Source organism: Colossoma macropomum, unplaced genomic scaffold (genome assembly GCF_904425465.1).
Source record: "Colossoma macropomum unplaced genomic scaffold, Colossoma_macropomum, whole genome shotgun sequence".
Lineage (NCBI taxonomy): Eukaryota > Metazoa > Chordata > Actinopteri > Characiformes > Serrasalmidae > Colossoma > Colossoma macropomum.
Genome location: NW_023494793.1, coordinates 37,772,428 through 37,797,828, shown reverse-complemented (window position 1 = coordinate 37,797,828; position 25,401 = coordinate 37,772,428). Strand labels below are relative to the sequence as shown.

Below are 25,401 nucleotides of genomic sequence, written 5' to 3'. Positions count from 1 at the left end.
AGCATTCATTAATTGTTAGTGATGCTAGCATTTCATAAATTCATTACTAGCTGTAATTATTCATTAGCAGTGATAGCATTTCTCATTACTAGTGTTAACGAATTGTTAGCGATGTTAGCATTTAATGAATTCATTGCCAGCTTTAATTAATTGTAAGCGATGTTAGCATTATATGAGTTTGTTGCCAGGATTCATTGATTATTGGTGATGTTAGCATTTCATCACTTCATTACTCGCTTTTATAAATTGCTACCAATGTTAGCATTTCATCAGTTCATCACTAGCGTTCATGAACTGCTACCAATGTTAGCATTTCCTTGTCATTTCCAGTTTGTTAGTGATGTTAGCATTTAATGACTCCATTACTAGCATTTATTCATTCCTAGAAATGTTAACATTTCTTTGTTAAATGTTCCTTTAAGGTACAGTAAAGAAACTTTCTACTTAAGAAACTGCTGAGCAACAAAAACATGTGCTTGTGCAAATACACCACATTCATCACATCAAGAAGAAAAATCAACATCTGCATAAATGAAAGTCAAACTAAGTCAACACAGAGTTTCTTCCGCAACCAAATCGCTTTGATAAATATAAAAAACTTCCAAAAATCAGATCAACTGTGGCTTTGAAATCGTTTGAGCACCCAAACATTATGCTGTACAGTGCAGCACTGTGCTCCCTGCTGTAATTCATGTGTCTATCAAGCCTTAAAACTTCCCCATCACTCATGAGATGAAAGGAAACGCTCAATAAAACCTCACTGAACATTTCAGCGCATCACTGGGTCGTGACACAGGAGAGATTTAAGATAGGCCGAGGCCATGGACTACAGCTTAGTTCAGGGCTTTGTGTTACTCTTCAGTCACATCCATTCAAATGATGCTGAAATACACCTCTGCCCAATGAGCCTTGTCCTTTCCCTGTAAGAGAGAGGACGCATGCTCCACATCGTATCATCCAAAAAGATCTACAGTCTTCCTGTCATTGAATCATCATAATGAATATGGATGCTACAGCTGACCTTTTGACCTCTCCTGTCTTATTCTTTAATGTGATTTACTGTGTGGGTGAAGAAATCTCTGACCCAGTGTCAGATACAATACCTGAGGCCATGTAGGAGTCTCCGAGCAACAGTGCTGAACCTGGACTGGAGGTTCTCTTTATTGTTTCATCGCTGTCATAACAAAATCTCTTCATAGGAGTAGCTCTGTTGTAGCTATGAGGAACAACCTTCAATGGCCCATATCATAAAAAAAACAAATTTTCAGAATTTTCTGAAATAAGAAGAGTTTGAGGTAGTATGTAAATATTATCAAAGTTTTAAAAACTGTATCATTCACTACATACAGTCCATATATGGAACTAAACAGCTTATTTCAAACTGAATAACTTTTGTGATGTCATGAAAATGAAACATATACATACATCCACCTATTCAGCCTATAGTAGTCACTTTTACATTGAGGTTATAAGGAGTGTTTCATCCCGAAATGCTTTTTGAATAAGCACCAACAGAGAGCAGCCAATCAGAACAGAGATCATTTACATATATATATGGTCTTAAAGGCACAGTAACAAAAACAGTGTTTAATTCTGAGAGGTTTGAAAAACAGGTTATGTAAAACAAATGATGCTGTTTTTGCAAAATAAAACTACACAGATGTTATAAATGGATAAAAATTAAGACAAAATTTTGGAATATGGGCTTTTTAATGTGGTGAGATTTCATTCCAAGTCACTTTGGACTGTTTCTACTGGTCCTTTTGTCATGAAACATGCATACAATGTAAAGGCAATGTAGAACAGGCAAAACATTGAGCAATTTGTTACTACATGAGTGGCAAATTATGACCCTAGTCAGCACATTTATTCTAAGGAGTTAATGTCTGACCCCTGATTTCAGTCCCTTCACAACTAAACAAATGCAAATGTTCTCCCATCTCAAACAACCAGTGAAAATAAGGCCAGAAATTTAACCTCTGGGTTTTTCTGCTGCTATAAGATGATAATCCCCTCAATATCAGCCTTCTTTTTAGACCTCTGGGTCAACAAATCCATTTAAGCATGGCAAATCCATTTGTAGACTTTCTTCCCGAAGAGATTATGCATTGTCCATTACTGCCCAGCCATTGAGAGCTGTCACAATACCAGCATGAGCAGAAACCTTAACGCATAAACACAATGACTGCAGATTTCTCCATTACAAAGGAGCTCAGCAGCTCCACAACACATCATTAAAAATGACATTCAATTGAGCCTGTCATTACACTCATTCACAAGTGTACAGCACAGTAGACAGCTAGTCCAGAGGTCTAACAAGTGTTGCCAAACAACAAAGTAAAACATCAAATCAAGAAATAATAAGGGATTCATTTCAGACTATTAGGAAAGCAGACATGTGCTGACATCTTGACTCATACTCCAGGCGGTTCTGCAGGCCCAAAACTCCTGGTCCAAGTAATCATTATCTAATCAATTATAATCCAGCTCAGGTAATATAGAAGAAAAATGAAAAACATATGGGTTTCTTTAAGGCTGGGATCAGGAAAGCTTCATTCAGACTGAAGGCAAACTCAAAGGATTTCGTCATTAACTGATCTTCAGCTCTGCTCAAGACACAGATCTGGGTTTATACCATATACGGAGACTGTGAATCAGAAAAAGGTAAACACTGTTGGTCACTTAGCCAAATTAGGTGTAGCTCATTTGTCTAAGTATATAGAAAACAAATCTAATAGTGAACTTTTTGTGTGTTATGCGTTGCTGAGAGGACAAATTATTCGTATATATAACAACAGTTTTGGAGTTTGGCCTGAGTTCTTCACAAATGTGCAAAGGTAAGAGCTAAACGCTAGTGATGCTAATCACTCGAGTTGTAACGCTAGCCCTCAAGAACCTCAGATTAGCCAACTACAGTCAGGTATTTCCCATTATATGGTTTAGATTTAGATGGTTGCAGCAGGTCCGATATCTGTGTATAAGCACAAACATCTGCTTACACAATATGTGTGAAAGTTTGTAGATACTTGCTTGTCCAGCATTTCTTCTGAATTCAAGGGTTTTAATGGGGAGTTTGTCCTCCTTTACTGCAGTAACAGCATCTACTCTTCTGAGAAGGCTTTACACTAGATGTTGGAACATTACTGTGAGGATTTGATTGCACTCTGCCACAAGAGCATTAGTGTGTATTAGAATGTATCCAAATTGCTATGATCAAATGAGGTAAATCTAATGTCTACAGCAATGTTGTTCTTCACAAATTTGCTTTGACCTTTAAGCACTGAAACACATAGCAGCAGGTTTCTGACATCAGGGGTCACAAAATGCTTCCTATGAAAAAAATTTACAAAGGATCTTAAGGCAAACACTTAGAAGCTCAGAAGAATGTTCTTATATGCAATCTGAAAAAAAAACTTCAGAAGTTCTCAGATGTGCTCGTAAGAACATCCTAAATGTTTTCTTAAATATGCTGTAGGTTTTTTGTCATGGACTCTATTAATATCATGTTACATTTTATAGCTTACCACAAATGATACATTTTGAATTTGAAGGAACTGTTTTTCTCTGTTGAACAATCATTTAGTTTAATCTGCTCAGTCAGGGACAAAAAGCAAAATCAAACCAAATGTGGGATAAACTTTGATAAACTTGGCCTATCATCATCATTATCATCATCATCATCATCATCTTAAACTGCTTAATCCAGACAGGGTCATGGTAGCAGTTGGGAGAGCAGAGAACCCCAGACAACCCTGTCCCCCGTAACGTCCTCCAACTAATTCTGGGGGACATTGAGCTGCTCCCAGTCCAAATTGGTGGGTCCTAGGACAACCTCAAGGTCTTGTCCCAGGAGGCCGTGCGTGGTAAATCTCCACCAGGAGGCCGCCAGGGGCCACCCTGATCACATGCCTGACCATCATAAACATCATCTGCAAATAGAAAAGACGCCATCCTCCGGCCTCCGCACATAATGCCCTCCTGACCTCCGCTATGCCTTGACACCCTGTCCATGAATATTACAAACAAGGCACAACCTTGGTGGAGTCCAGCACTCACACTAACTTGGTCTATTTTTATTCTATTTTATGAAACTCATCAGAAGTTAGTTTTACAGGCTTACCTTCTGAACACATAGTGTACAGTCACACATTTTACTGAATGTAACATATTGGGGGGAAAAATGATTAATAAAATGTGCTCTGTGCAAAAGTTATACACACATATAAATATATATTTATATATATGTATATATGTTACAACTTGTTAAACTAAGTCAGCAATTAAACTCAGCAGCATTAGAAACTGTGCAGTTACATTTGAAAATCAACAAAATATGTCATTTAAAGGGGGTTGTTCAAACCTTTGTGTACAACTGTATGTCAAGTGAGGCTGTTTTTGCTGTTTACAAAGAAATTAAAACTATTCTCAAGAAGTTTTCTGGATTTTTGGAAACACATTTAAGAAGATTTTCTGTGTTTAAGAACACATTTTTGTAAATGCAACAAAATAAACCCCATTTTTCCATGTACTGATGATGTTGCTACTTGCTAGCAACAAGGTCATAAATCCTTTAAAGCGAATCTTCACCGTTGATGTGGAGTAAGAAGTCTTCCTCCCCCAGGCAATGTGACGGACAGATGTTTTCACGCACCTTATCCAGCCTCAAAACCTATTCCCCTTACAAAACCTGACTGTACCCTACCTTTAATCTGCCTTATCCCGATAGTTTAAGCCTCCATGTACTCAGTTCATGTTAAATAAGACTTGTCTTGGATGGAGTCACGCAACACACAATAATAATAATAACACTGACTCACTAAGACCTGCTGACTTTACTGACTTCCTAACAACCTGCCACTGTATGTACAGGCACTATGGGATGAAACAGGCCGGGAGGAGCCAGTTCTTATAACAGATAAAGGTTTAAATGGATAACAGATAAATGGATAGACACATACATGTGCAGACATGGGGTAGATTAAGGAATTTTTCACAATTTATTAAATAGGCACGGTGTCCTTTTAGCGCTCTTAATAAGGTCAAAGGTGCAGTCATTGCTCTTTTGTGTTTTTGCTTATTATAATAATGCACCTATTCTGATTCACCAAGTCTGATAGTAAACACTGACCGACTTATTCATTGGCCTTAATATGACTGATGGTGTGCCCAGACAGAAAAGAGAGAGTACATTTATATACATTTCCCGTTATTCATAAACGAAAATTACAGCAAATTTTTCACATTTTCTTTAGAATTAAATAATTAGGATATAAAAAAATCACAGGAGTTTGATGTGAAATATGCCATTCTAGAGAAATTTACAGAGTCAGATTTGTTCACAGTGGTAGTGATAGGAACTAGACGTCTGAAGAGTTTAATGCTTATAACATCTATCTCATAGGAAGTTATTACTCAAAATCATAATGGATATGTTTACTGATACCTGAGACATTGTTTCATGATAGTTTTGAGATGCCTATGTCCTAAAATATATATTCAAATTAAAAATATATTAAAAATATATTAAAAATATATTCATGTTCAGTAATCAGTAATCATTCAGTAATGACCTTAATCACTATTTTGACTTACTGAGTGAATAAGTCATTATTCGGCCTGAAGAGTCACAATTTGAACATACACTCTTACAAAAGATTCTTTAGTGGTTCTTTAGTAAAGAAAATGGTTGCATTAAAGAACCATGAACACTCAATGATTTGCATGATTAAAGGGTTCTTTGCATGGTGAAATGCTTCTTCAGATTGATGGAGAATGTGCTGTAGTTGGTTCTACACAGAACCTTTTAGAAAAGGGGTCTATAGAGCACCAAAAAAGGGTTCTCCTGTAGTTGTGATGTCCAGGTTTTAACGATAGAAGAACCCTTTTTGGTGTTACATAAAACCCCTTTTCAAAAAGGTTCTATATAGAACCATCTACAGCAAAATCTCCATCAACCTGAAGAAAATTTTCATAATGCAAAGAACCCTTCAATCACGCAAAGAGTTCTTTGAGTGTTCATTGTTCTATATTAAACCATTTTCTTCACTAAAGCACCCTTAAAGAACCATCTTTTTTAAGTGTGTCAAACAGGACAGAAAACATTTTTCTCCTATTTGACAGAAAAAGGCTATCATTAAATATATATATATATATATATATATATATATATATATAGATAGATAGATAGATAGATAGATAGATAGATATATGCACCTGTTTTCATTTGCATGGATGTTCTTAGTAGATAACTTGTCCACCCCCACCAGCACAAAGTGTTTGTAACCTGTTTTTAATTAGTGTTTCTTTTAGTAAATCTGCTCCACAGCATGTGTTCTCAGGCTTTGGGAATGGCTGGCGTACACATGCACACACACATTCTGTGAGCGCTGATGTCTGTGTTGAACGACTGATAAACAGTTTGTGTTCAGCTTCTTGCAATGAAGGAAGATGACTCTGACAAATACATCTGACAGCTAGAACTTTATTACATCAGATAAGTTTATTACTAGAGGCAGTTTTGAAGGCTATATGAGCTTCCCGAATCTCTCTCTGTGCCTCATCTGAGCTGGTCTAGGCCAGAAACCACCTGGGTAACTGCACACGTGGTCCTGTCTGAAACTCTTCTCTTAAGTGCTCACTTGTGTAAACATCGTAGCGGCCCCACTGGTGCAGGCCTTAGCACTGGGACTCGTCAAAAGTATCTGTGATATTTCCAGGCTTCGTGAAAGGTTCCGTGCCTGGGCTGGAGTGGATTATCAAACAGAAGAGAACACTGAGACTACACTGAAGACTGCATGTATATACATTTATTTCAGATTTGGGGGCAGATTTATTAAAAGAGGCACTAATTACTGACAACCTATAGACACATTGGGCTGGTGATAGTATAACGGGTCATCTACCAAGAACTTCCATGGAAATGACCACCTGTATAATTAAAGCGTTGCAATGTAAACAAAGTGGTTTGGTATGAATGTTCTGTTCTAGAGAAACTTGTAGAGAATTATTAGCAGTGGTGGTGATAGGAACCGGACGTCCGAAGCCGTCCGATGCTTCTAAAAGCTACTTCACAGGAATTGCTTACATGATATGGTTATGATTACACTGCTTGGTGAATGAGACATTATTTTATGATAGTTTTGAGAAGGTTTTGGCTTAAAACATATTTTGTTTAATCCATTTGTTGCGGTACATGCAGGGTTTTCTAAGGCCAAATAGACCGTGGTTCTACCGGCACGAACATTAAATACACACAATTGAGAAGACATGTGTAGATTCACTAGTCATTTTGGATAGTAAATGATATATATTTGCATTATGGTGTTATTAGGCACCGCAAACGCCTGTTTCCCATCACCACCATTGCTGGTTAGTTTTCTACAATGAACCATTTCACATCAAACCACTCTGAATGACTTTGTTTACATCTCGATGATTGAACAATGAAAGTTTTTTTACAGATTGATGGAATTCCCCTTTAAGATTGTCTGTTGAAAATTTGATGTTGCTTTGCAACCGAGGCAGCAGCATGTAGCCAGACAGGTAGCCAGTCAGCTGATTTTCAGAACAAGAAATAATTCAAGCAGTTGAGCATACTTTATAGAGCCAGCTTCTTCAGGAATACCAATGACAAGGATGTTGTTGCTGACTTGAACAGAAGAGGAACTGAAACTTCTAACTACCTCTCAAAATGTCAACAATTCTAGCGAAAACAGGAAACTCTTCTTACTGTTTAAGGCTTGTTTTTTTATTAATTTGCAAAAAAACTGCACTTCCTGCCGGACGAATTGTTCTACAGAATGGCCTTTTGCACAGTACTTTATATTCTACATTATAAAAGAGTTAGTTCTAATGACACAAGCTGACTGGTTTAGAAACATTCTACCCACAATTACATTTAACTTGAAGCCTGTTTGGTCAGATAGTGAATAAGAGAGTAAGAGCAGGTGGACATCAAATTCAGAACTTATCATTGACCTGAGCTAACTTTCCAGTCAGCAGCTGTGAACGACTAAACAAACTGTAATTAGCCAGAAACAAACAGAAAACAATTCAGCACATAGAATTGGCTGTGAAATGCTTTACACACTGACCATACATAAAAGCACATTCAGGATAATCTGGCAAATATTGAGCTGAGCTGAACCTGATATTGCAACAGTTTTATGGCTCTATCTGCAGTGCCAAAGGGTACTACTTTTGTTGGTGGAATGAACTGCCAATATCAAATCACATTTGATACAATGTTCAGAGATTCTTTGCTGTACTCGTTTTCTTTATTTTGCAGAACTGTTGTATTAAAGGTGCTGTGATGATCCATGGTACTCGCCTTTGGCTCGTGTGACTGAATTTATTTTAATTCAAAATAAAAAGTCAATAGTTCCAAAGAGAGTCTGCTTGTCGTCCTTTCAGTACAGTGGCTTCACTGTCAGCTCACACACTGAACATATGGCGGACAACAGATCAGTCAGGAAAGATCACATCAGTGGCGCTGGTGTTGTTGTGAGAATGGCACTCCTGATCCCTCAGGTGCCAGAAACAACACTCATACTCACTCAGACCTGACGTCACGTAGAGTGTCTGCTACACTCTGTGTACAGAGCGATTGCACAATGTGTTTGATGTGTGCGGCAACTATTACTGTATCAGTCTAGATTTAAACCCTATAATCTGTCGTCCTCTACAGAGAGCCTGCCTCTGTCTGTCTGTCTGTCTCTCTCTCTCTCTCTCTCTCTCTCTCTCTCTCTGTCTCTCTCTGCTGCTGTCATTCCTTAAACCACACAGAAAATCCACTAGCCAATCATGACGGATCCCCACACAGGATAACACCTGCCATGTGTTGGCCGCTATCTCTGGCAGAAGCTGGATTGTGTGAGCTACTCTAAACCCAAAAACACATTACATCACTAACATAGTGCTCCAACCACTCATGCAGGTAAAATCTCACTCATCTACCCGGTTGAGCTCCACTGATATGAAATTTATAACAACACATTCCTAAATACAGCTTTCTTAACCCTTTCAAGCATGGTGTCCACACTTGTGGACATTTAATAATAGTTCTTTTTAAGGTATATGCCATGTATTGTGTCCTTCATATCACGAGATTGTAGAATCATAAGGCACTTTGTTCTAATGTAACAAAAAAATTCTCCTTAATTCTCTTGTATTTTTGAGTGCTGAGGCTTGGAATCCAAGATGGCTGACAATACCCAGAATGCAGCCAATGTCTCTGGTATATGTGTTCAAAGTTTCTACTCAAAAAGGTTTAATCATGTAAAAAAAAAATGTGTCAAAGAGACTCTAATAAACATGATTAGATTTATTAAAATTAGTTTTTCTGACATCTGATGTTTTTATGCTTCAGAAACCAACTGTCCACATACAGGACACCATGCAACAATGGCAATAAATGGAACAGTGTATATCATAGATTTTTTAAGTTGTGTAAATGAATAATAGTAGTACATTTGTACAAAACAATATTTATTGCAGTTATCAATTTCATTATTAAAAAATCAAATTAAAAAATATAAAAAAAAAATCTATAAAAATTACTGGCCTTGAAGTTCCATCACCAAGAATGCCATGAGATGCCGTTATGAATTATTCAAAAGGAAGACAAGATACATCTGTGTCCAAAATATCTGGTTTCCCTCTGTCCAGACAGTTTTGAGGGATTTTGCAGCAGGAAAATTAGAATAGAATAACTCACATGTCTTGCTACCACTGCCTACCTGTCTCTATCACATGACTCACAGGTAGATTATTAATTTTTGTATTAATTGTTCTATTATCAAATAACATTCAAAGAGACATTTCACTGGATAGCATTTCATTTTTGGGACCTTAATAGGGGACCTTTTATGTTCATTTTCAATGTTCATAATTTTCTTTAGGGGGTCTACTAGAATAGATTTACATGCTTCAGTGTTCCCAAAACACATGATTTTTCTCATACTGTACATCTTTATTCACCCTCTGTCTGAAATGCTCTATTAGAGCTCTTGTGTCTTTAAGCGCCCGCCTCCTGATGAGCCCAATGTGCTCTGATTGGTCAACCACCAGAGTGGCATCCTGCTACAAGTTCTGCCCCTACACCACTTTGGCTGTTCTTATGAAAAAAGTTTTTACTTATGCCCTATCAGTTTGAGCCAGAGTCTGATCCTAAAAGAAAACCTGTTTTTACAGATTTTACCATCATCAACATTACATATAGAGACTCAGAAGACATGTGTAGGTTCACTGCTTATTTTGGATCATAAATGAATGTCTATATTTGCAAGGTTGACATGACGACAACTTGTTCCTATCCCCACCACTGCAAGACAGTAAGTTTTTCTACAGTGAATCATTTCACATCAAACCACTTCGAATGACTTCAGAAAAATCAGCAGACTTAAGCTTAAACCTTAAACCTATCCATGTAAATAAACAAGCTTCTTTAAAGCCCAACAGTGTTTGGCTGAAACATTTAGGTAATTGAAAAAGCCTACAGTGCTTTATCAGCTGGATTTTTGCTGATGTAGGCAAATGATCAGGACCTTAATATCAGCCACTTTTATCAGTTATTGATGAGCAATTAACTGATATATATTGGTCAGACTTGCCTAGCCCCAACTAATTGCCGTTGTGAGGTTCCAGTAAAAGGAAAGGAAGCATCTCAGCAGAACCTCTGTTGAAGTGGCACTGCATCAACCGGCTGTAGTGAGCTGAGGTCGTGCCCCATTCAGCTCGGTTCAGGGCTTTCTATTACTCTCAGAATTACTCCCAATCCAGTGGCGTCAAAATTCCCTCTCTTGCCTTAACCAGCGAGCCTTGTCCTTTTATTTACTGGACTCGTGTGATCATCTGTGCTGCGAGGTCCTCTGGGTCTCGCATTGTTCAAGGACGCCACTTCTCCCAGAAGACTCTTATATAAGCCAACGGCAGATGGTGAGAGAAGGGAGACCGAAGCTCCGGAGAGAAACAGTGATGCAATGGGACTAAAGACTACACGTCCTCTGGTGAAAGGGAGGATTAAGCTCTTATTCGAAATTTTCCTGGACAGCTGAAGGCGCATCCATTGCCATCAAGGAATCACTGGGGGGAAGTTCATTGAATTACAAAATAAAACAATGTTCAAATGGAAGCAATTACTTTTTTAGGTATGTTATGATAATTCATCATTGGCACAATGGAAATAGCCAGTTATTTTGGGTGTTGTCAAACACTTTAACCCTTAGAAGACTAGTTAGTGCTGACAGCTTGCCATATATACATTATTCATATGACTTACATTACATAATTTCATTATTAGTTAGTTACACAAAGAATGCCATTTAGGCCTACATCAATTTGCATTCTATATTGACAGTCTTGAATCTGCACTTTTGACATTTTTCTGCTTGTTTTGGTGTAAAAAAGGACGAAAATGTGGCTCAAATTCTAAAATATATTCTTAAATATATTCTTTACAAAATAAAATAGCTGTCACAATGTCTCCCAGCACATGAACTCGCCCATTGTGCATTGGCTCCAGCTCCACCGTGGCTCCGATCACACACATCTGCAGTAGAGGTGGGAATCACCAAAGCCCTCAAGAGATGATATCATTACGATACTTACGGCACAATTCAATATTACTGCAATTTTAAGAATATCGTCACATGCCGAGTGCTGTGATAACATATATTGTGATGTATTGCAATTTATTACCTTTTTTAACTGTAAATTATGTCCACAACTTTGTCAAAATCTAATGAGCTAAAATTTTCAGTTTGTTGATCTCACAGATTGACTAATGCTGTCATAAAAACTGGTGGTTGGCTCTTTCCTCCGAGCACGTTCAGCTGTCCAATGACGTTGCATTAGCGGCAGTTCAAAAACATGCAGTGGCTCGCGTCACAGGTCTCGGAGGAAGCCTGTGCTAGCCTTCACCCTACTAGCGCTGGTAGTATTGTATGATTGGGGGAACTGGATATGAGTAAATTGGGGAGAAAATTGGGAAAAAAAAAATTATAGAATAAAATATTGATACTTGGTGTCTGTGTATTGAGAGAATATTGCCATGCTAGATGTTGTGATACTATGCTGTATGGATTTTTTCCCCGACCCCTAACTTATTATTTCTGGACTCATTAAGTCTGGTGCATATAGACTGCTTCGTTTGGCTTCACTAATTGTGATGTTTCACCAAATATCTCGAGTTTTTACTTGTTGCATACAAGCATTTGAATGAAACAGGCTAAATCCTATACATCAGTGGTTCCTCACAACCCATTGTTCTTTCTATGCACGACAATAACTGTCCATCAAATTGGATAAAATATCAAAAGAATATTAAAAAAATATCTGCAAAAGCAAATGTGGTATTGAGTGAGAGTTTAGAATCTGCACTTTCAACTGAATTTCTCTACTTGTTTCAATGAGCAATTAGTGAGAAACCGTTAATATAAAAATATTTCATGCTTTGGTTGTCATTGGCAATAAATGCAACTACTATGGTTTAAGAAATCTGCTACAATTTGACACACAAATACTTGCGACCCTCCCACAGGAACATTAAGTAATAACTCAAAAGAGCATTAAATGTACATCATAGCACAACTACGGCCCAAAAGTGCCCAAACCTCAAAGAGGCTGTAAAATTGCTGTCCAGTTGGTGTGAATGGGCCAAGGTCGAACCCGAGGGGCCAAACGAGGTACAAAAGGAAAAGAAAAAAGGGAAAGAGAGAAAGACATGAAGTCTGTTAATGAGAATTCTAGTCATCTGCCGGCAGACACTGGGTCAAGTAATTGCAAATAGAATCCTGCGCTCATTCCGAGGACTCTCCAAAGAGTTCCTGCTCCACCGCTTTGATCAGCATACATTACTCGCAGTGTTTTTCTGCACACTAAGGCTAAAGTGGAGCATTTAAACGGGCTTTCAGCGCCTCTCCAGCCGCGCCTGCCCAAACCGTTAATGCATCTGGTGATCTTTGTGCTGTGTCGGCAAAAACGAGCACACACGCGCACACGTACAAATGTATTCATTCATTCAGATGAGGGGTTCATTAGCATGCACGCTCAGGCGTACAACCTGCTGGAGCTGTTTATCAGGAAATGGATTCGCATTAAAAAGGTACATAGTGCATTTGTCGTAACAATTACTGTGAGTTTACACTTTTCCATTACAAATAAAAGGCGGTAAAAACAGAAACTAGTGCTGGGTGATGTTTCATAGATGTGTGTCACTGTTGACGTCATCACAAATGATAGACTTACAAAGTCATTTGTTTGGATGTCATAAATTGTTTTGAATATCCAAAATACTTAACTAGTAATAGCGTAACAGTGCAAATCTTCAGGTTCAGTACAATTTTTTGATTCTTAGGTCAAAATTTAATTTGATTTTCAGTGATTCATGTGCTAAAATGTCTTTATTTTACAGAGTTATATACAGTTTTATGGAAAAATGAAACATAAAACTCTAAGTGTGGTCTGTTCAAAAGTTATGCTGCAATTTATATTGTCGCTGTCCAAACAAAAACAAACAAACAAAAACAAGTCAAAGTGGCAACAAAATGGCAACATTTTTACTTATAATTTAAGTTAATGAAAAGAGATTTTATTCCAATTCATGCAGTATAAAGGCTAGCATTTTTTTTTAAAGCTGCACAATTTTTTTTGCAATTTTTGTTTTGTTATAACATGTTAAACAAAAAATTGAAAAATAAAAAAATTGAAAAATTTGGAAAATTGTTCATTAAAGTTGGCAGAAAATGTCATATCTAAGTTTTATCCTGATACAGTATTTTCATGTAAACAAATAATATGTATAATAATATAAACAAAGTATATTTAATAATATAAATTATTATTTTTTTGCACACAAGTGTACTTTCACAGCTTTGTTTGGCTCAGAAAAGTAAAATGAAAACAAATGCTTTCTTTTACATCTCTTAAGTTCTAGCTGTTAAGTTTGAGACACAAACTCCAGAGTACTAGCTCAATATCTAGAACCTGCTGACATTTACATAGACTGCCTGGTTACATACTACCATTTCAAACAAAATACATTACACATACACATACTCCTTTAATACACTGATTGTGTGGCTCATTTTAATGTAGTTATGTTATAACTGAAGTTTGGGATGAGTAACTGAAACCCCTCCTTCTTCCAATCTAACACCCTATTAATGCACATCCTCACCTTCCGTTCCTCCGACAATTTTTCGTCTTCTCCACAGCCACCCCATCTCCTCCCTGTTCCTCAGTCCTACATCAGTCCAGTCAGAAGAGACAGATGGCCGTAACAGTGATACAGGTTCAGATTTTGATTTCACCGATTTGGCTTTGAAGTTATTACACATAGCAGCTAACTGGCCAAGTTGGCAACCCAGGCCTGTCTTCAATGTTATCCTGCCAAGGTCGGTCGTAAAGAGGACAAATCGCCACTGGCAAGCTGATAATCAGTTCCTTACACGGCTGCATCCGCGTCAAGTGAGCCCATTACTCCACAACACACGACGCCCGCCGCAGGCTAACCGCCAATCCGCATAGCGCTTAGGTACACCACTCAAGGCCGTTTGAAGTACAGACACTGTCTTCTATATCATATGTGTCAAACTCCATCCTCCAGAGCCACAGCACTCCACGGTTCAATGCTTTCTCCACTCCAACACACCTGATTCAAACCCTTCTGCTAATTATCATAGACTCCGTGAGCTGAATCAGGCAAATACTAGTCTTACAAGCCAGACTTCTGCACATCGTCAGAGGGTTGCAGGTGCATTTCGTCCCTTAAAGTGGCCAGGAAAACACAGCCCAGTGTCGATCAGAGAAGGATGGGTTCCCCTTTTGGGTCTTGGTTGTGTCTCTAAACTGCAACAAATCCACCTGTGATAAGTTTTGCTAAGTGGAGAAGGAGCAAGGTGAATCTTTACGAGCAGGAAGTTCAAAACAACATCACACTAAATGGATAGACTCAAGAAACTAGCACTTAGTTGCAGCTGTGCTGTCTGTTTTATCTCAGCACGGTCATCTTTGTGGAGACATATGAGCTGTTTACACAGCAGGGGGGTCTTACCCTTGCCCTTTCACCACTCGTTGCTCACTAGCAGCTCAACACAGTGTCCTAGTTAATCTGATAACAGAGTTATGGGAAAAATATTTAGTTTGAATATATTAATTAACATATCTGTCTGTAGAAAGAGGTTAAAATAATGAATACAGCTGTTACGTCCCTAGAACGTATGTTTTTGTTTTGTTTGTTTTTCTCTCTCTGTCCCTCTATCTCTCTCTTTCTCTGTTGCTGAATAGGAACCCGCCCACCCGTGCGTGTGATTGGCTGGAGTTCCGTGACCATACGTGCGTCTGAGTGGCTGGCTGTGAGTGCATGGGTTATTTCTTCCGCGGCTGGTTCTGACTTCCTAGAGGCGAATGTTGTAGTTTAGATCGCAGCTCAGATAAATGTTTGTTTTATAGCTGGTGTATTGTCTCTTTCTCAATGTACAAGCTCTCACTATATCTTCTGCCCAGTGTGCTTCTAATGTTTAACAGGATGCTCATGAACCACCTCTGTAACTTTCACTCTTTTATGCTGACCAGGGTGTAGGAGTAGGTGCCGTTTCCTTTGACCCAATGTTTCTCTCCTGTTTTTGGCCTAGTCAGGGAGTTAGGGAAGGCTATGTATTTTTGTTTCTTTATTTTTGATGTAGGTAAGTTAGTTCTCTAAATTCTCTAGCTAGACTAGTCATGTTCGTTGTTTTGGTGCATGCCCACTCTTGACGTTGTCCTGTGTTGGTGTACAAAAGAGCATCAAGAGAAAAGAAAATAATACGACTTGATCTGTTTAAACACTTACTGGTTCTCTTTTGTCTTCTTTATGTTACGATCATCGCAAAACCCCTAGACAGGTCATGACAAAGCGTTAACGAATAATGAGTTCAGATGTGTGTATATTTGAATCACCACACCCCTTCCCTCGTGTCTCTCAAGCACTTTTGCATATTTTGGTGTATCCAGTGTCTGACAAAAGGAAACAATTTGGGGGTTTAAAATCTGGCACTAATTTTCTGCTTTACTCTTTCACAGTTTCAAAATCCTTGATCCTTTGCAAAACGTGTAATTCATTCAAAACATGCAGGTGAAAAAATGACCCAGAACATGGCCTAGGTATTAAATTGTAGATCTGTACAGAAATCTGTGGATTTTTTAATCAATTTTGGGTCACATTAAGAAAAGTCATCAAATTCCTGGCTTTAAAATATATTCAGGGTGGTCTCACTTCCTTTAGATGTGAAATCAGGTTAAATTAGTAAAGGTTAATGATATTTTTCATTTAACCCATGTCATTGTGGCAGGTCCCTCGTCAGTCACAGGACAGTGGAATCAACCTCAGGGTAAAAAGCTGAGCAAGCAGCATCCAGAATCAGAATCAGAGCATTGGGGAGAGAAATTCTGCTTTCCTTCTCACCCAGTAAGATCACTGGCCACAGCACATGGCACCACTGGGACTCAAACCCTAGTGTCTTCTAGTGTCCTGAAGCATGCAACGGCACGCAGCATCATACGTGCTGAAAATGCATTTGTGGAAAGTGTGATTCTGTACGCAGCCTCTTATCTTCCTGTCCCTGAGATGATCCATAATAACATCCCAGCAGAAAGTGCGAAATAAGGCCTTTGCTGAGATTGGTATGCAACTGTGCATTTAACTACATACAGGAAGACGCTGTCCTTTAATCTAAAACTGCTCTAAACCAGGTCTGTGCACATATGTTGTGTGTAAGCAATATGAAAAGCCATCATGGGAGTGAAATGATGTATGAGGTAAAACTAGAATGCTCAATACCCAGATCCTGACAACCTGACACGATAAACTGCAACATTATGATGGATGTTACAATTCATTTATAGCCGGAATCATAATGTACGGTCAGATTAAGGCTCTTGCAAAGAAATGGATTGTAGTCATTAACGTTAATGTGAATTTGATATCTAAACCAACCAGATTTATCATGATGACTCAATACAATTTAGAAGCTATGACAACATAAACTGAAAAAAGCATTACATTTTCATAAAGCATTATATATATGTATATTGCTGCTGTTGGAACAAAACCTCGTCTCTCCATTGAATTGAATTGAATTCAGAACCATTAGCCAACTGTGTTTGCACAAAGAGGAATTAGACCTCCGCGTTTAACCCATCCATGCAGTAAAACACCCGCATACATGCACACAAGTGATTTAAATTTACCCACATTACATTGTGTGTAAATTTCTTGATGAATGGACAAATAGAAATGACCTAAAATGACTTGGAAAAAGTCTGGTTCTATTGACTTCTCCTGTAAATTCTAATTTTAGAAATACGAGGTTTTGTTCCGACAAGAGCGATATATATATATATATATATATATATATATATATATATATAAAAAATATTTAAAAATATATAAAAACATAAATACAAATCATCATTAAAAAATTTGGAACCACATTTTTGAATTACAAACAGTCATTATATGCAGACAAATGCAGATAAAAGGATTTCAATATGCTAGTCTTGTACAATTGTTGCTGCAGCAAATCCATGTGGCAAATATAATAAATAAACAAATGTTGGGCTAGAAGTGTACTGTCGATCTGTGCAAAAGGAGCCATAAACACAACAGCAACAGAGCAACTCACCACTCACCAAAAGTCCATTTATCTTCATAATGTGCATCCCTAAAATTCATTTAATACAAAAACATGCATGCAAACCCTCCTATATTAATTTAGTGGTGCAACATGATTGGTTGGTGGAGCACTGCCCCACTAAATTAGCACCAAGACTGGTTATTATTGTATAAAAATTAACAAACATCATTAATATGACAAATAATTCCAAATTTGTATCCATATCATATACTATACTGCTACTGAGTCTTCTGTTAGCTGGGAAATATTGACATTTGACCATTAAAAACTATTCATCCATGTAAAAAGTCCATGCAAAAATGTAAGCTAACAAGCTGAGGTGATGCATCCATCTGTTGCTTAGCATATGGATGAATTACTGCTCATGGATTGCTGCTTTTTAACAGCTCCACAGTTCTTTTACTATATGATGCTTTTCAACAGATTTATCTTAAATGAAGCACCTGTTTGGTTTATTTTAACTTTATCTTCATTTAAGCCTCCACTAGTTTTTTTTTCTATGATAAAGCAATGCCTCGGGTCAAGAATATTGGAACATGCAATTGAAATATGTGTTTAAATGTAGTAACAGCAAGTTAGCTTGCACTGTCAAACAACTCCTAATAGCTATACTCTAATGATGTTAACATAAACTTCATTTGACCTTTTACGAGTGGTAATGCATCTTGATGCTGATCTGATGGTCAATAAAAGATGCACTGCAGTAAAAAAAAATAGACCAGACTGACAGCTGCTCTCAGCTTCAAGCTGTGGTATTAAACTGTCTTCAGGAGAGCTGGAGAAGAAAGAGGAGCACAGTTTTAGGCAAAATCTTCAGCGCAAGCTGCCAGGAACTTTTAGATACATTTGACTTTAAGTCGACAACAGCTGTTAAGACAAGCAACACGAGGAAAAAAACAAGAAGTAAAATGGTGTTAGCAGCCATGCTAACAAATATTTTGCCTTTACCATAGAGTTTTATTTAAGGGAGTTGGAGAATATGCGCTGGGTAATGTGTGGATTAGCCAGATCATGTGATAAAGCACAAATAACTATATGACCATAGATTTACTCATTTGTCAGAGAAACCGAATCATTCCCAGGAAGTTTGCCTCCAAAAATTCTTAGCAGAAACTCTTATTAGACAGTTATGTATGCTAATACTAACTAATACTTGCTTTAATCCATCCCACTTTACTCCAGGATTCAAATCCGACATTATCGTGTGTAAAGCAGGACATGGCTGTGTAGATGGACCTTTATCATATGACATCATCTCTACTCTAACAAATAATATTTCATATTTAAATCACGCACTTTCCTCGAAGGCCCGAATATGTTTAACATATGACATAATCATATGTAAAGTAGGATATATTCTTAGCGTAGCTGCTGGCACATAAATCTGCATTTACAGACACGCGGCGCCACATGTCAGAGTTGTGGAAAAAGGCACACATGCACACACTGGGGGCCTTCTAAGCTTCCTCATCCCCTCACAGTCATTCACAAACACCCATTCACACAACTCTCACCGTCTCACACACACGCACAGAGCCTCCTCATTCTCTCGTCCCAACTGTTGTGACACAGCAGTCCGCCTCCCTCCATCCATCACTATGAGAGATTATGATGTATCAGCCCCCCACACTCACTCTGCACAACCGTAACTCTGCCTCACTTCACTTCAGTCTCCTCAACAGTGTTTCTCCACCGCAGCCTGCTCCTAATCACCAGGAAGAACGTGACGGCCTACTGTAACTCACTTGTTAAGGTTAAACAAACATGTTTCCTCTCAAGGAGGCCTGTTTTTCAATCTGCATGTGATTTACTAGAGCCATTTGTTTTATAGTACTGCTTTCGGGGTTTCTTTCCCAGAAACTGAGATTTGTAGCCGGTCTGCACCAAATTGGAACTCCTAGTAGCAGGTGCAGCAGAGAAAATGGAGGCTTTGTCTTAAAAGTGGGTGATAAGGCACAAATATAACATCACAATACTCGAAAAGGAACTCTCAGGGCCTTCTAGACCCAAAGTTTGGCCCACAAGATAAGAGGACAGTAGATTTGGCCCATCAGAAAGATACTATAACCCCATCCCTCACAGTGGTAGCTTGGCACTAACATAACATTACAGCTTCCATAGGGGTGCTTGCAGAAACTAGCATCATTATAGAGGTCGGTTTCTCATTTTTTGAGTTTTGATTGAATCTACAGCCTGAACTGAAAGCCTAGACCTTATAATGACAGTGTGCCACTGCTTTTTTCGATTCACAATATGTATTATGATGTATTATCTTTTGATTCCTGAGGTTTGTGAACGAGTTGGAACAAACAAAATGCACTGGCAAAACACTAATGCCACATTAAAAAAGTAAAAAAAGGAACTGAATATTTGCAAGTAACAACTATTGAAGGAGGAACAGGAAGAAAAAACAGACAATTGGTAAAAAGAAATTAATAAACTAAGATGATGTCATAATGGACTGACATCCAATCAGCTGCTTGTTACTGTGAAGTTTATCCAGTTACTATACACTGGCTGTTGTTTATAGGCTCTCTATAATTTTTTGTGAGGCCAATGATATTCTAAGAAAAGTGTATTGTGGCATAATTTATCATGACAACAATAACATATCATCGTATTGTCGACCCCTACTTTGTGCTGACATCTCCTCTTTAGCTTTGCCCAATGCAGAATAGAAATGAAAGGATTGGAAGATTGTTTTCTGCCCAAGCCTTTCAACATAAACAATAAAAAATAAAGACAAAACACCCTGAATTGTATGAAAAATCAGCAATCAAACAAATTTTTGTTTGCAAATTTGCAACTTGTGGCATTTACAGTGTGTAGCAACCAGAAACAAAATGTATTCATTCTCAGTTGAAGTATCACTGGAGCTCTACCAGAACCTGGCCAGTTCCTCGTATGTCTGCATGATGGGTGATAGTCTGTGGTCATGCACACTCATTTTAAACAGCCCAGTTCAATAGTCCTGTCTCAGCTTCATAAAATATCAATACGATACTAGAAACACAATTCTCCAGCACGGTACTTTTCATTCGTGCTTCTCTGCTTTCTGTAATAAAATGCATTGAAATGAAAGTTTCATATCTTGCAGCAAGGGAGAATAGCCCCCCAGAATAGCTCTGTATAAAGATATGCGATAATAAACCAATCCCAGTCCAGGGCCTGTGTTTCACACATATTCTTTTGCTTTTGCTGCTTCAACATACCTGAGCGAGCTCATGGGGGACTTGTTCATTAGTTCTTGAGTTGTGTCAGGTGTGCCAGATTAGAGAAAAATACAAAATTTTGCAGCACATGGTTTCCCCACGTCTGGGAATCACTGCAGTGTTTCATACTTTATAAGTTACTTCGGAACTTTCTTGAGAATTTGTATGTAAGGACTCTGTCAGCAGCATGCATGAGAAATGAAACTGTAAGTGGATTTCAGCACGGGGGAATTTTTCCAAGAGTCCTTAATGGATCTCAGCGGCTTCTTTGCAAGCCACCGTAATGCTGCTGCACGGCTTGTTCACTTCACTCCACTCCACTCCACCAATGCCCAGACGTTGCATGCGTATGCAATTATGGTGTCTGTCTAAGGACAGGGCGGCAAACTCCAGTTCTGCAGCGCTGGACACTTTGGCATTACTGAATAAACTCAACTGAATCTCAGTTGAAGCAGGTATGTTACAGTAGAGACTGTAACATACCTGCTTCAACTGAGATTCAGTTGAGTTTATTCAGTTATGCTAAAGGAATGGTTTGGCCAAAAAAGTGTAATTTATATGGCATTACACCAAATGTCGTCGATCAGCTGAGACATGGCTCGAGCCCTGAGTTTGCTCCTTTAGTTTTGCACTGGAGCTATGAGGCTAATAATAATCACTGATTTCAAACCACTTTGAGTCATTAAGTAATCTCAAATAGACTTAGTTTGTTTTTTTTGACATTATGACATATTATCTATACAAAAAGACAAAAGTAAGTCACATAGCTAAAAAAAATGTCAGCCAGTCTAAATTTGGTCTGTTCTTTTGTTAATTTTTAGAAACAACAGGGTTCCATTTAGTGTCAGAAAGCCCAACATGGTCTAAGGCAAATCTCAGTTGTTCAAAATTGTGCTAAACAGTTTCTTTTTGCCAAACTGTTTCATTAAGCAGAGAAAATATGTGGTTTTATATGTGTAAGCAAAAAACTGTGTTGTGGTTCTGTAAGGCCATCTCCTCTGATCTAAGCTCATCCACATCTCCGCAATTACTAACACTTCATACAAAGCCAAGAAAAAAACAGATGGACTAACCCCAGCGTTGTCATGGTGACGATGGTGTACCAGAAGGCGGCAGGGATGCTGGTGAAGTTGGTTCCCTTGGTGCCTTTCTCAGCGTAGAACATGACGGTGGCGAAGATGATGATGGCCATGGTGAGGGAGAAGAGGAGGAAGCCAAGCTCGGAGGCGCAGCTTTTCAATGTGTAGCCCAGGATTCGCAGGCCCTGCGAATGTCGAGAGAACTTGAAGATTCGGAAGACGCGGAAGACCCGGAGTGTGACAAAGGCACCACTCACGTCCTCGTTCTCGGGCATGACCAGGCCAATGTAGTAGGGCATGATGGCCACCACGTCGATGACGCTCATGACCGAGCGCATGAACTTGCAGCGGTTGGGCGCCGCAAAGAGCCTCATCAGGTACTCGAAGGTGAAGATCAGGACACAAGCCGTGTCCAGACAGAAAAAGGCCACTGAATACTTCTCTCCACAAGGCAAGTCCTTGACGCTGCCCTTGAGTGGCCGGCATGGCACCGTCTCCACCACATTGGCAATGACCGAGACTGCAATGAAAAATCCCGTGACATAGTAGAAGACCAGCGCCATGGTGCTAGTGTGAGGATTCTCGAAAGCCCGCCAAAGGCGCTCCCGGGGTGTGCTGTTTGGGGGCAACGGAGTGTCTGTGGCCATCTCTGCCTCCGTGTCTTCGGACAGCCGCTCCTGGTTCTCCTTCTTGCGATCGCGGTACTCTTCCATGCAGCAGTCCCCGATGATGTCTGGCACGATGCCATAGAAGGCCAACTCCTCATCAAAGGCCTGTATGCACTCTTGCCTCGGGTAATGCAGCTTGCCTGTGCGGTAGAAGTTCAAGATATGACGGAACATCTCTGGATCCCTGTCAAAGAAGTATTCCTGAGTGTCCTCATTGTAGAAGAACTCCTTTTCCGAGCTTCCCAGCAAGGTGTCAGGGTAACGGTCCAGGGTATTCTTCCAAGTCTGGAAGCGGAGCCCACTCACGTTGACAATCAGGATCTCATCGTTGCGGCTTTTCTTGTCCACAGGCGGCTTGGGCATGGTCTTCTTGGCCAGAGGAAGCCAGCCAACAGCAGCCGCCCTGGCAAATGGCAGCCATGTTGCCACTCCGGCGGCCATCTTTGTTTTGGGGACTGCAGTTTTTTTTTACCAGAGCAAATGGGTGAGCTTAGAGAGGGGTGTCGGACCCTGAGTTAGCTTCTCCAAACCTTTTCGAAGCAAGAGGAACAGGAAAGGTATTTCCAAACTGATCATCCGAGCTGCAGGTTTTAACGGCCAGATCGGTTTGTCAAACTTTTGTCTCTTTCAGCTTGTGTGTCCATTTAGTTCACAGGGGAAAGCTCCTGCAAAGTAAGTGGGTTGTGGCAAACTTGATTTCATCTTCAGGATAAGATACTACAATCCCACTGGACTACAGAGGAAAATACGACCTTGTTCGAAACACAGCAAAAAGTGTTTTCTGTAAACTCAAAAAAGCAAAACTGGTCCTAAAACGGACCTGGTTTAGCTTTGGCCTTTTGCTTGCAGAGCACAGCTTCAGTGTCTTGGTACTAAAAGGCGCCTGGACATCTAGTGGTTAAGTCTGCTGGTTCTTACTTGCAGACACTGCCTAAAGAAGACAGATTTGTTGCAGCACTGTGGCTTTTCAAATTCTTATTAAATTGTGATGATGGACTCCAAAGTTGCAAGATCAGGCAAATCGTTTCTCTGTTGCCCTTTCTCTTTCTCTCCTTTCTCTCTCCTTCTCCCTCTCTGCTGTTTTAGAGCTTTGATTGTGAGAGTGTCTCCCCTCCCTTCCTAGCGAGCCTTAAGTGGCTACTCGATTTCACCGGTGGTTGACAAGGCTTTTGAATGGATATCTCGGGGAATCACAGGCGCCTCTATTCCATATACGGCGGTTCCTTTTTTTGTCCCTGTCAAACCAAAACACAACAAAAGCTTAGATACTGTACAGCTCTGACTTCTGAAGCTCTGACTTTTTGTGCGCTATCACAGCTGCTTGTGCCTGAGCTTTTTGCGGTCTTGTTTGAATAAGTGAGTTTCAAAGTCAGCTTCCAAAATGCCTCTTGTGAGAAAGTTAAAACTTTTAGAGGATTTATTCAGCAACAGAGCAAACTGGAAACAGGCTTCATTACAGGATTGCCCTGTCTTTTCTTTAGAAAAGCTTATTCAGTGTTGCTCAAGTATTAAGTGGTGAACAGGATCATAAAAGTAGGCTTTCGAAACGTACAGGAAAGGTAGCACAGTGTGGATATACAATGGTCAAGTAACAAGCTATAACACTCACAGAAATAACAAAATATAGGGTTTGAGATGTTTCCTTTTTCAGGCACTAAAACTGAGTACAACAGAACAACACACTATTTACTAAAGTAAATCGCAGCTCCTAAACTTCCTGATGCATCCTGATTGCTGGGAGAGATTAAAGACAGAGCAATGCTACTGCTGTCTGTCCTAAGGAGTCCTACTGAAGGGCAGATGACCCACCCCAGACTCACCCCAGCGCACATATCACACATTCACACAATCAAAAATCAATATCAGCTTAGACCACACTTCCTGCACCACGTACCAGGCATATGCATGTAAGGAAAAACAGAGCACTATATTGTACAAAATGCATTACTTTGCATGTAAAAATAATGAACACACTTTTTTATTCTAATGCTATATTGCATTTACAGATTTCATACAACATCTGTCCAGGATGCAGCTTGTTGCTCAGAGCTCTAAAGTACCCTGCAGTCATTCGAGACAAGAAATAAACAAATTCTGACAAGAAAATCAACTCTGGCATCCGATACCCATGCTCACTTTAAAACCCCAAGCGTCTTAGAGTAAATTAAATTGGGAAGGGGTGAGCAGGAGGAGGCAAAAAGTCCTGCCAATCTGTAACGAAGTTACGAGCAGTCAACAAGCTCTATAACTCAAAGGTCTGATGGGCGTCTCTTATGAATAACAATCTATTTTTAAGCTTAATAAGGATCATAGTTACCTCCCATTACGGACGAGCATCTAGAAAGGATGATGGGTCCTATGTGACAGAAAGCAGATGAAAGAAAAAGGAATGAAAAAAAATGGACAGGCAGGAAACAGCCAATCCTCTGCAGCAGTCTTGGCATATCACGTACGGGCTAGAGAAGAAGTGATTGTAATGCTTAGCCCTTCTAGCCTCTCTCTCTCTCCCGCTCCCTCTCTCTCTCTCTCTCTCACTCACTCTCTCTCTTTCTCTCTCTTTCCACTCTCCTCCGCTTGCGCTGTTCCACTCCCGCACTGCTTCTCTCGCTTGCTCTCTCATTTGCTTGCTCAACCCCCCCACCCTCTCTCTCTATCTCTCTCTCTCACACATAGGCTTTCTCTCTCTCTCTCTCTCTCTCTCTCTTTCTCTCTCTCTCACACACACAGGCTTTCTCTCTCTCTCTCTTTCTCATACATTCGCACATTTATC

At 39.3% G+C, this 25,401-nt stretch overlaps 1 protein-coding gene across 1 annotated transcript in view; it reads right to left on the bottom strand.

Annotated features, from left to right (window-relative positions):
* Nucleotides 1-25,401, bottom strand: part of kcnd1 (potassium voltage-gated channel, Shal-related subfamily, member 1) — a 129,940-nt gene that overhangs the window by 101,166 nt on the left and 3,373 nt on the right. The window contains exons 2-3 of the mRNA XM_036579469.1: nt 24,949-24,987; nt 21,958-23,866 (exon numbers count right to left, since the gene is read on the bottom strand). Coding sequence (XP_036435362.1) covers nt 21,958-23,072 — 1,115 coding nt within the window. The 5' untranslated portion in view covers nt 23,073-23,866; nt 24,949-24,987. The remainder of the gene's footprint in view (nt 1-21,957; nt 23,867-24,948; nt 24,988-25,401) is intronic.